At 56.8% G+C, this 11,267-nt stretch overlaps 2 protein-coding genes across 2 annotated transcripts; both read left to right on the top strand.

Annotated features, from left to right (window-relative positions):
- Positions 1-2,088: 2,088 nt before the first annotated feature.
- On the top strand, positions 2,089-4,772 carry LOC135286731 (gastric inhibitory polypeptide-like). The gene is made up of 4 exons (XM_064399912.1): positions 2,089-2,243; positions 2,928-3,059; positions 4,468-4,560; positions 4,679-4,772. The coding sequence occupies exons 1-4, from the start codon at positions 2,179-2,181 to the stop codon at positions 4,686-4,688; spliced, it is 300 nt and encodes a 99-aa protein (XP_064255982.1). The 5' UTR covers positions 2,089-2,178; the 3' UTR covers positions 4,689-4,772.
- Positions 4,773-5,519: 747 nt separating this feature from the next.
- On the top strand, positions 5,520-10,758 carry ATP5MC1 (ATP synthase membrane subunit c locus 1). The gene is made up of 5 exons (XM_064399911.1): positions 5,520-5,633; positions 6,618-6,666; positions 7,178-7,252; positions 7,805-7,971; positions 10,595-10,758. Exons 2-5 carry the CDS (start codon positions 6,628-6,630, stop codon positions 10,707-10,709), a joined length of 396 nt encoding a protein of 131 aa, XP_064255981.1. The 5' UTR covers positions 5,520-5,633; positions 6,618-6,627; the 3' UTR covers positions 10,710-10,758.
- The last annotated feature ends 509 nt before the right edge of the window (positions 10,759-11,267 follow it).

The following is an 11,267-nucleotide window of genomic DNA, read 5'->3' as shown; positions in this document are numbered from 1 at the left end:
GAGCAGGGTGGGATATGGGATCGGGAATGGGGTATGGGAATGGGAATGGGGTATCCATGGAGCAGAGAGCTTTTCCCAGGACGGGATCTGGGAATGGAGGATCCTTGGCAATTCCTAAATGAGATTTGGGAATCGCAAAAGAGGATCTGGTAATCCCAAACCGGATTTGGCAATCCCAGACCGGGATTTGGCAATCCCAAACTGGATCTGCCCCTCTCCATCCCAAATTTCCTCTTGGAGATCCCATTTCTGGGGAGGAAACGCTGGATTTGGGGCTGGCAGACCCCTGAAATCCAAGGATTTCACCAAAGCAGGAGCAGGCTGGGGTTTTCCATGGCAAAAATGGGAATTTGGGGGGTTTCCATGGCATTAGGGCTGGAGCGGCCCCATTAACGCCCTGATGCAGAAATGTTTAATTGCCATTAATGTCAATATTTTCCGAGGTGATTTCCCGCTGGGAATTGCCCCAGGCCCCGCCTGGGTTTCCTGGTTACCCTCTGGAACCGGGATAAAAACGGCCCCGAGCGGCCCCGGGGCTGCAGAGCCCGGGAACCCGCACAGGGAGGTGAGAAATGCTGGGAGAACGGGAATTCCGGGGGAAAAATGGGAATTCTGGGGAGAAACGGGAGTTCCAGGGGGAAAAAATGGGAATTCACTGGGGAAAATGGGGATTTCTGGGGGAAAAAATGGGAATTCACTGGGGAAAACTGGAATTCCAGGGGAAAAAATGGGAATTCTGGGGAGAAACGGGAGTTCCAGGGGGAAAAAATGGGAATTCACTGGGGAAAATGGGGATTCACTGGGGAAAATGGGAATTTCTGGGGGAAAATGGGAATTCACTGGGGAAAACGGGTTCGGCCGGGAGGGGGAGGCTGGCGGGATGCAATCGCATCCCGAGCGTGCCGCGTGCTGCAGGCGCTGCAGTCCCGCTGATCCCGGCGATCCCGATCGTTGTCCCGGCGATCCCGAGGGAATTCCGCCCGGGAGGATGGCCCTGAGGGCGCTGCGGGCGCTGCCGCTGCTGCTGGCCGGGCTGGGCGTGGTGTGCGCGGAGGAGAGCGCGGGGTGAGCGGGCACCGGCAACGGGACCGGGACCGGGAACTGCCCCGGGGGACCGGGAACGGCTCCTGGGAACGGCCCCGGGGTGAGCGGGGACCGGGACCCGGAACAGCCCCGGGGAACCGGGAGCCTCCTCCTGCCCCCCGGGGCCGTGCCCGTGGGTTCGGGGCGGATTCCCTGGATTCGGGGCGGGATCCCCGGGCTCTCTCAGCCCATCCCGCGGGACCGGCCCTCACCCGTGCCGCTGTCCGTCTGTCCCCGTGTTCCTGTATCCCGCGGTCCCCCTGTCCCTCTGTCCCTCGTTCCCGGTCCCATCCCGCCGTTCCCGGTCCCATCCCGGCCGTTCCCGGTCCCATCCCCGTGGTTCCCGGTTCCAGCCCCGCCGTTCCCGGTCCCATCCCGGCCATTCCCGGTCCCATCCCGGCCATTCCCGGTGCCATCCCGGCCGTTCCCGGTGCCATCCCGGCCGTTCCCGGTCCCATCCCGGCCGTTCCCGGTTCCATCCCCGCCGTTCCCGGTCCCATCCCGGCCGTTCCCGGTCCCATCCCGGCCATTCCCGGTCCCATCCCGGCCGTTCCCGGTCCCATCCCGGCCGTTCCCGGTCCCATCCCCGCCGTTCCCGGTCCCATCCCGGCCGTTCCCGGTTCCATTCCGGCCGTTCCCGGTTCCATTCCGGCCGTTCCCGGTTCCAGCCCCGCCGTTCCCGGTTCCAGCCCCGCCGTTCCCGGTTCCATTCCGGCCGTTCCCGGTTCCATTCCGGCCGTTCCCGGTTCCAGCCCCGCCGTTCCCGGTCCCATCCCGGCCGTTCCCGGTTCCAGCCCCGCCGTTCCCGGTTCCAGCCCCGCCGTTCCCGGTCCCATCCCGGCCGTTCCCGGTTCCATTCCGGCCGTTCCCGGTTCCATCCCGGCCGTTCCCGGTTCCAGCCCCGCCGTTCCCGGTTCCAGCCCCGCCGTTCCCGGTTCCAGCCCCGCCGTTCCCGGTCCCATCCCGGCCGTTCCCGGTTCCATTCCGGCCGTTCCCGGTTCCATCCCGGCCGTTCCCGGTTCCAGCCCCGCCGTTCCCGGTTCCCCGCGCCGCCGTTACTCCGAGGCCACGCTGGCCAGCGACTACAGCCGCACCATGGACCACGTGCTGCGCAGGAACTTCGTGGAGTGGCTGCTGGCCCGGCGCGAGAAGAAAAGCCAGTGAGCCCCCGGATCCCAAATCCCGAATCCTGAATTCCCAAACTCCCCAATTCCCGAATCTCCAAATTCCCAAATTCCCCAATTCTTGAATCCCCAAATTCCCCAATTCCAGAATCCCCAATTTCCAGAATCCCCAAATTCCCAATTTCCAGAATCCCCAAATTCCCAATTTCCAGAATTCCCCAAATCCCAAAATTCCCGAATTCCCCAACTCCCCCATTCCCATATTCCCCAATTCTTGAATCCCCAAATTCCCAATTTCCAGAACCCCCAAATTTCCAATTTCTAGAATCCCCAAACCCCCAAATCCCCAATTCCAGAATCCCCAAATCCCCAAATTCCCAAATCCCCTATTTCCAGAATCCCCAAATCCCAAAATTCCCGAATTCCCCAACTCCCCCATTCCCAAAATCCCCAATTCTTGAATCCCCAAATTCCCCAATTCCAGAATCCCCAAATTCCCGAATCCCCGAATTCCAGAATCCCCCAAATCCCAAATTCCCAAATCCCCAAATCCCATTCCCAGCAGCCCGGCTGTTTTCCCCTGGGACAACCCCGCCTTTGGGATTTTCCCATTTTTTTCCCCAAATCCTTTCCCGGGAGCGGGGTTGGGATTTGGGAAAAGCGGGATTCTGGCACCCTCTGCCGGGATTTTGGGATTTTTTCCCTCTTTTCCTTCCCCAGCGACTCCGCGGAGCTGCTCAGGAGGGAGGCCGAGACCCCAAAAGGGGCCGGGGAGGGGCAAAAATCCGATTTGGGAATTGCGGGAGCCCGAGGGGTCCTGGGACGGCCTGGGAAAAACCGGGAAAAGCAGAGGTGAGAGGGAGGGGGACTTGGGGGTTTATGGAAATTTGGGGGATTTGTGGGGTTTTTATGGAAATTTGGGGGATCTTTTTGTGGAAATTTGGGGGATTTGTGGGGTTTTTATGGAAATTTGGGGGATTTTTAGTGGAAATTTGGGGGATTTGGGGGTTTATGGAAATTCGGGGGATTTGGGGGGTTTTTATGGAAAAATGGGGGATTTTTAGTGGAAATTTGGGGGATTTGTGGGGTTTTTATGGAAAAATGGGGGATCTTTTTGTGGAAATTCGGGGGATTTGTGGGGTTTTTATGGAAATTTGGGGGATCTTTTTGTGGAAATTTGGGGGATTTGTGGGGTTTTTATGGAAAAATGGGGGATTTTTTATGGAAATTCAGGGGATTTGTGGGGTTTTTATGGAAATTTGTGGGATTTTTTATGGAAATCCAGGGGATTTGTGGGGTTTTTATGGAAATTTGTGGGATTTTTTTGTGGAAATTTGGGGGATTTGTGGGGTTTTTATGGAAATTTGGGGGATTTGGGGGGTTTTTATGGAAATTTGGGGGATTTGGGGGGTTTTTATGAAAATTTGGGGGATTTGGGGGGTTTTTATGGAAATTCAGGGGATTTGTGGGTTTTTTTATGGAAATTGGGGGGATTTGTGGGGTTGTTCAAGGAAATTTGGGGGATTTGTGGGGTTTTTATGGAATTTTGAGGGATTTGTGGGGGTTTTTATGAAAATTTTGGGTGTTTTTTATGGAAATTTGGGGGATTTGTGGTTTTTTTTGTGGAAATTTAGGGGTTGTTCAAGGAAATTTAGGGGATTTTTTTGGGTTTCTTTAAATGGAATTTGGGAGATAAATTGGGTTTTTATGGAAATTGGGGGGATTTGGGGGTTTTTTTAATAGAATTCAGTGGTTTGTAGGGTTTTTAATGGAAATTGGGGGGATTTGGGGTTTTTTTAAAATGGATTTTGGGCATTCAGGGGGATTTGTTGGGTTTTGTATGGAAATTCTGGGTATTTTGGGGTTTCTTTTACACAATTTGGGGGATTTCTTTGGTTCTTTTACAGAATTTGTCGCTTTTTTGGGTGCTTTGTACAGGATTTGGGGACTCGCTGGGTTTTGTACAGAATTTTTTGTACAGAATTTTTTGTACAGAATTTTTTGTACAGGCTTTTTTTGCTGCTGTTTTTTGAGGATTTTTTTGGGGGGCCAAACCCTCAGAAAACCCCACCCCAGCATTCCCAAAACCCAAAGAATTTCCCCATTTCCAGAGGAAATTCAACATTTTGGGGTCTCTATCCCAGCAGGAAACATTTAAACCTCTGTGAATTTAGGGCTGGGACAAGGGGCTGCTAAAACCAGGGAATTTTCCTCCCCTTTAATTCTGTTTTCACTGAATTTTTGGGGTTTTTTTTTGCAGTTTTCCAGCTCTGGAGGGCTCCGAGGGCCTGAGGGAATTCCTGGAGCAGGAATTCCTGGCGTGGCTGATGTCGGGCGAGCTCTGCGGGGCCACGTGAGTCCCTGGAAACCCCAAAAAACCCCAAAATTTTTTTTTTTTTTTTTTTTGGGATGGCATTCCCAGAGAAACCTCGGGGGAATTTTTAGGAATTTGGGGTTTTTTTCCCTGCCAGGGCCGCGTAGCTCCAGGATTTCCATGGAATTCCCACAGGCACAGCAGGAGCAGGAATTTACCCACAGTGAAATAAAGGAAAAAAAAAAAATAAAGGAGTTATTAAATAAATATAAAGGAGTTTAGTCCCGTTCCCTGACCCTAAAACCCCTGGGAAGGTCCCTGACCCTAAATCCCCTGGGAAGGTTCCTCTCCTGCTCTCAGCTGCTGGGAGAACTCCACAGATCCTGCTCTGGCCCCACAAAACATTCCCCGGTCCCACAAATCCTTTTTGATCCCACAGAACCTTCTCTGATCCCAAAAAAAACCTTCCCTGGCCCCACAAAACATTTCTGCTCCCACAAACCCTCCCTGGTCCCACAGAACCTTCTCTGATCCCAAAAAACCTTCCCTGATCCAACAAACCCTTTCTGCTCCCACATTCCCCGGCCCCACAAACCCTTTTTGGTCCCACAAACCCTTTTTGATCCCACAATCCCTGTCCGCTCCCTCATCCCTGTCCGCTCCCTCATCCCTTTTCGGTCCCACAGACCCTTTTCGGTCCCACAGACCCTTTTCGGTCCCACAGACCCTTTTTGTTCCCTCAGTCCCCGTCCGCCCCCACATTCCGCCTCCTCCTCCCTCTCCATTTTCCCCTCATCCCCAACTCTCCCTCAGGAGCCACGGGCCCCGCCCTTTCCCGCCCACCTCCAGATTGACAGCTGCCTCACCCAATCAGCGAGCGCCCACCCTCCTCAACCCACCAATCACCACCCGCGCTCCCCGCCCCTCCCCTCCCGCCATCCCCGGATGCGGGGAGGCGGGGTTTCCTCGGGGCTCGGCCAATGGGGAGGGCGGGCGCGGGCGCGCGCGCGCGGCGGCAGCCAATGGGCGCGGAGGACGCCGGGGGGGACACGGCCAAGGTGACGCTGCCCACAGAGCCGCCGCCGCCGCCGGCCCGAGCGGACCCCGCGCAGGTGGGAGCCGGCCCGGCCCGGCCCGCGCCTCACGGGACCCCGGGGACCCCCGGGACCCCCGGCCGCAGCCGCGGGCCCGGCCCGTGCTCGCTGGGGTGGTGCCCTTCGGTGCCCGGCGGGCGGTGCGGCCTGTGCTGCCCTCGGGGGGTCGTGAGGGAGGAGATGGCCGGGGCGGGCACCGAGCGGGGATCAACGGGGAAAGGAGGGAGGGCACGGAGCGTGCGAGGGCTGAGGGGACGGCCGGGACACGGAGGGGACGGGGGCAGAGCCTCGGGACACGGTGGGGACAAAGCCTTGGGGACACGGTGGGGACAAAGCCTTGGGGACAAAACCCTGGGGACACGGTGGGGACAAAGCCTTGGGGACATGGTGGGGTTAAAGCCTTGGGGCACGGTGGGGTTAAAACGTTGGGGACGTGATGGAGTTAAAGCCGTGGGGACAAAACCTTGGGGACACAGGGGGGTTAAAGCCTTGGGGACAGCCGGGGACACGGTGGGGTTAAAACCTTGGGGACACGGTGGAGTTAAAGCCTTGGAGACACGGTGGGGACAGTCGGGACGTGGAGGGGTTAAAGCCTTGGGGACAGCGTGGTGACAAAGCCTTGCGGACACGATGAGGACAAAGTCTTGGGGACAGTTGGGGACACGTGGGGTTAAAACCTTGGGGACACGGTGGGGACAAAGCCTTGGGGACATGGTGGGGTTAAAACCTTGGGGACACGGTGGGGACATTTGGGGACACGGTGGGGACAAAGCCCTGGGGACAGTTGGGGACACGGTGGGGTTAAAGCCCCGGGGACACGGCAGGGTCAGTGGGACACAGCCCTGGGGACACAGCCCTGGGGACACAGCCCTGGGGACAGCCTTGGAGCTCAGCCGTGGTGTGACCCCGGGGTGGCCGGTGCCAGCAGCACGGGAATCCCGTTGCCGTTGGTCCTTGGTTGATGATTTATTTGTGATTTTTGTGGGGGTTTTTTCGCTGCAGATCCAGCACGATGCAGGCTCCCGTGGCTCTCCTCAGCTCCCCAGCGCTGGTAGGTCCTTCCCTGGCCGGGCTGGGGGAGTTCCCGGCGGGGATTTGGGATTTGGGGGATTTGTGCCCTCCTGCTGGCCCCGCTGGGAGCCGGCGGGGTTTGAGGAGGAAGGGAACAAGGTGACCTCTGGGGACAGCATGTGAGTGCTGGCGCTGGGCTGCAGCCCCAGGAACTCCCAGCAGGGATTCCCACTCAGCAATCCCTTCCTTTCCAGGAGGAAAACGGGGGGAAAGTGGCAATAATGGGATTTGTGGGGCTGGCACCCAGCCTGGGGCGTGTGGGATTGATCCAGGGGGCTGAGGCAGGAGCTCCCTCCATTGAGAACCTTCGTTTCCCTCCACTGAGAACCTTTGTTTCCCAGTTCTGGGTCACGTCTGGGGTGTTCTGGGGGTTCAGTGCTCCATGAGGGGTGGGGTGCTGCTCTGTGCCCCCGGGGTGGCTGCAGGGTGGGCTGGGGCTGAGGGGCTGGGCTGGCCCTGCTGTCCCAGCTGTCCCTGTCCTGTCCCCGCAGCTCCGCTGCTGCTCCAGGGCCCTGGCCAGGCCCGTGTCCGTGGCTGTGCTCAGCAGGCCTGAGGAGAGCGCGCAGGTGAGAGCGGGGAGGCCCGTCCTCATCCTCATCCTTCATCCCCATCCTCATCCCTCATCCCCATCCTGGATCCTCATCCTGATCTCTCATCCCTCATCCTGCTCCTTCATCCCCATCCTGCTCCTTCATCCTGATCCTGACCCCGATCCCTCTTCTTCATCCTGATCCTGCTCCTTCATCCTCATCCTTCATGCTTCATCCTGATCCCTCATCCTCATCCTGATCCTTCATCCCCATCTTCCATCCTCATGCTGTTGATCAGGACCAACGCTCCCCTTCCCATGCTGGGTGCCAGCCCTGAGGTGTCCCTGGCTGTCCCTGATGTGTCCCTGGTGTGTCCCCATGTCCCTGCTGTGTCCCCATGTCCCTGCTGTGTCCCTGCTGTGTCCCTGCTGTGTCCCTGGTGTGTCCCTGTCCCCGTGTCCCTGCTGTGTCCCTGTGTCCCTGGTGTGTCCCTGCTGTGTCCCTGCTGTGTCCCCGTGACCCTGGTGTGTCCCTGAGCTGGCCCTGCTGTGTCCCTGATGTGTCCCTGCTGTGTCCCCGTGTCCCCAGGTGTCTGTGGCCGTGCAGCCCCGGCGGCAGTTCCGCAGCTCCGCGCTGTCCCGGGACATCGACACGGCCGCCAAGTTCATCGGGGCCGGCGCCGCCACCGTGGGCGTGGCGGGCTCGGGGGCGGGGATCGGCACCGTGTTCGGGAGCCTCATCATCGGCTACGCCAGGTGCGGGAACGGGAGCGGGAACGGGAATGGGAACGGGAGCGGGAACGGGAACGGGACCGGGAGCGGGGCCATTCCCAGGGACCTTTCCCCGGGATTTGGGGCCATTCCCCAGGATTTGGGGCCATTCCCAGGGACCTTTCCCCAGGATTTGGGGCCATTCCCCAGGATTTGGGGCCATTCCCAGGGACCTTTCCCCAGGATTTGGGGCCATTCCCCGGGATTTGGGGCCATTCCCAGGGACCTTTCCCCGGGATTTGGGGCCATTCCCCAGGATTTGGGGCCATTCCCAGGGACCTTTCCCCAGGATTTGGGGCCATTCCCCGGGATTTGGGGCCATTCCCAGGGACCTTTCCCCAGGATTTGGGGCCATTCCCCGGGATTTGGGGCCATTCCCAGGGACCTTTCCCCGGGATTTGGGGCCATTCCCTGTGATTTGGGGCCATTCCCCGGGATTTGGGGCCATTCCCAGGGACCTTTCCCCGGGATTTGGGGCCATTCCCTGTGATTTGGGGCCATTCCCAGGGACCTTTCCCCAGGATTTGGGGCCATTCCCCGGGATTTGGGGCCATTCCCAGGGACCTTTCCCCAGGATTTGGGGCCATTCCCCAGGATTTGGGGCCATTCCCAGGGACCTTTCCCCAGGATTTGGGGCTGGCTGTGCTCAGGGGATGTGGAACAGGATGGGTGTTAAGGACTCAGATATCAACGGGTGTGTGGTGCAGCATTCCCTTTAAAATGGTCCAGTCTTGCCCAAAAATGGTCCTTTAAAATGGTCCCCATTCCCCTAAAAATTAGTCCCCCATTCCCTTAAAAATCCCCCATTCCCCTAAAAATGATCCCCTCTTCTCTTAAAAAACTCCATTATTCTATTAAACTAATACAGTCTATTAAAACAAGCCATTTTTCTCTTAAAATAATCCATTTATTTAAATAATCCATTCTTCTCCTAAAAAGAATCCACTGTTCTGTATAAAATAATCCACTCTCTTAAAGCAAAACATCTATTCTAATAAAACAGTGCTATTATCTCAACATAATCCATTCTATTAATCTCATTATTCTATTAAAATAACTATTTTATTAGGGTAATCCATTCTATTAAAATGGTTGTTCTTTTAAAATAATCCACTAATATTCAATTAAATATTCAATTAAATTAATCCATTATTCTATTAAATTAATCCCTTGTTCTGTTAAAGTCCCTGAATTGTTTGAATTCTAATTGATTCCCAACTTCCCTCTGGAGCTCTGCTGCCCCTGGAAGGAATTGCAGCTCGGAGCCACCAGGTGCCAGCCAAATCCAGGGTTTCACATCCCCAAAACCAGGAAAAACCCCGGATACCCCATCCTGACCCATCCATCCCAGCTGCTCCCTGCCCAGCCACACCCTGGGCTGCCTTGGGGGTCATTCCCTGGATTTATTCCCTGGATTTGTTCCTGGTGTCATTCCCTGGATTGGGATTCCCTGGTTTGGGAAATCCCCTGGTGTCATTCCCTGGTTTTATTTCCTGGTTTCATTCCCTGGTTCTGGGCTGATTCGGGACATCATTCCCCCTTCCCATTCCCCATTCCTGTTCCCATTTCCTGTTCCCATTCTCACCCCCTTTCCCGTTCCCATTTCCCCGTTTTCCCATCCCTATTCCCATTCTCACTCCCGTTTCCCATCCCCATTCCCGCTCTCACCCCGTTTCCCATTTCCATTCCCCATTTTCCCGTTTCCTGTCCCCATTCCCACTCTCACTCCCAATTCCCATCCCCATTCCCGCTCTCACCCCGTTTCCCATTTCCATTCCCCATTTTCCCGTTTCCTGTCCCCATTCCCTGTTCTCACTCCGGTTTCCTGTCCCCATTCCCACTCTCACTCCCAATTCCCATCCCCATTCCCGTTCTCATTCCCCATTTCCCATCCCCGTTCCCATTTTCCCATTCCCATTCTCATTTTCCCATCTCCATCCCTGTTCTCACTCCCGTTTCCCATTCCCGTTTCCCATCCCTGTTCCACTCTCACTCCGGTTTCCCATCCCCATTCCCCATTTTCCCATCCCCGTTTCCCATTCCCATCCCCGTTCCCGTTTCCCGTTCCTGCTCTCACTCCGGTTTCCCATCCCCGTTTCCCATCCCCGTTCCCGTTTCCCATTCCCATTTTCCTGTTCCCGCTCTCACTCTGGTTTCCCATTTCCATTCCCCATTTTCCCATCCCCGTTTCCCATCCCCATTTCCCATTCCCATCCCCATTCCCGTTCCCCGTTCCCGCTCTCACTCTGGTTTCCCATTTCCATTCCCCATTTTCCCATCCCCGTTTCCCATCCCCATTTCCCATTCCCATCCCCATTCCCGTTCCCCGTTCCCGCTCTCACTCCGGTTTCCCATTCCCATTCCCCGTTTTCCCATTCCCATTTCCCATTCCCATTTTCCCATCCCCGTTTCCCATCCCCATTCCCGTTCCCCGTTCCCACTCTCACTCTGGTTTCCCATTTCCATTCCCCATTTTCCCATTCCCATTCCCATCCCCGTTCCCGTTCCCCGTCCCGCTCTCACTCCGGTTTCCCATTCCCATTTCCCATTCCCATTCCCATCCCCGTTCCCGTTCCCCGTCCCGCTCTCACCCCGTTTTCCCGCGCAGGAACCCGTCCCTGAAGCAGCAGCTCTTCTCCTACGCCATCCTGGGCTTCGCGCTCTCCGAGGCCATGGGGCTCTTCTGCCTCATGGTGGCCTTCCTCATCCTCTTCGCCATGTGACCGCGGCGCCGCTGCTCCTCCCACATAAACCACGCGTTTCTCTACGGAATTCCCGTTTTGGGGTTTTTTCTCTGAGTTCTGCACCCCTGGGGGACGCTCGGGGCGGGGAATCCCAGATGTGGGGTGGGAATGGGAAGAGGAAGTCAACTCAAATCTGCAGAAATCGCCCCAAATCTGGGCCTTGGGAAAGCAGAGGTTGGGGTTGGGTGTTGGGGTTGGGGGCTGGGGTGGAATTCCCAAAGGAAACCACACATTTCTCTACAGAATTCACTGTTTTGGGGTTTTTTATCTGAGTTCTGCACCCCTGGGGGACGCTCGGGGCGGGGAATCCCAGCTGCGGGGTGGGAATGGGAATGGGAATGGGAGGAGAGGAGAATGAAGGTGGAGTAAAACTGTAAAAAATCCCCCCAAATCGGGGCCCTGGGAAAACAGAGCTTGGGGTTGGGGAATGGGAGGAGAGGAGAATGAAGGTGGAGCCAAATTTGTAAAAAATCGCCCCAAATCGGGGCCCTGGGAAATAAGAGTTTGGGGTTGGGGGCTGGGGTGGAATTCCCAAAG

Source organism: Passer domesticus, chromosome 27 (genome assembly GCF_036417665.1).
Source record: "Passer domesticus isolate bPasDom1 chromosome 27, bPasDom1.hap1, whole genome shotgun sequence".
Lineage (NCBI taxonomy): Eukaryota > Metazoa > Chordata > Aves > Passeriformes > Passeridae > Passer > Passer domesticus.
Note: the sequence above shows the minus strand (reverse complement) of the source record. Positions and strands in the feature narration are given on the sequence as shown.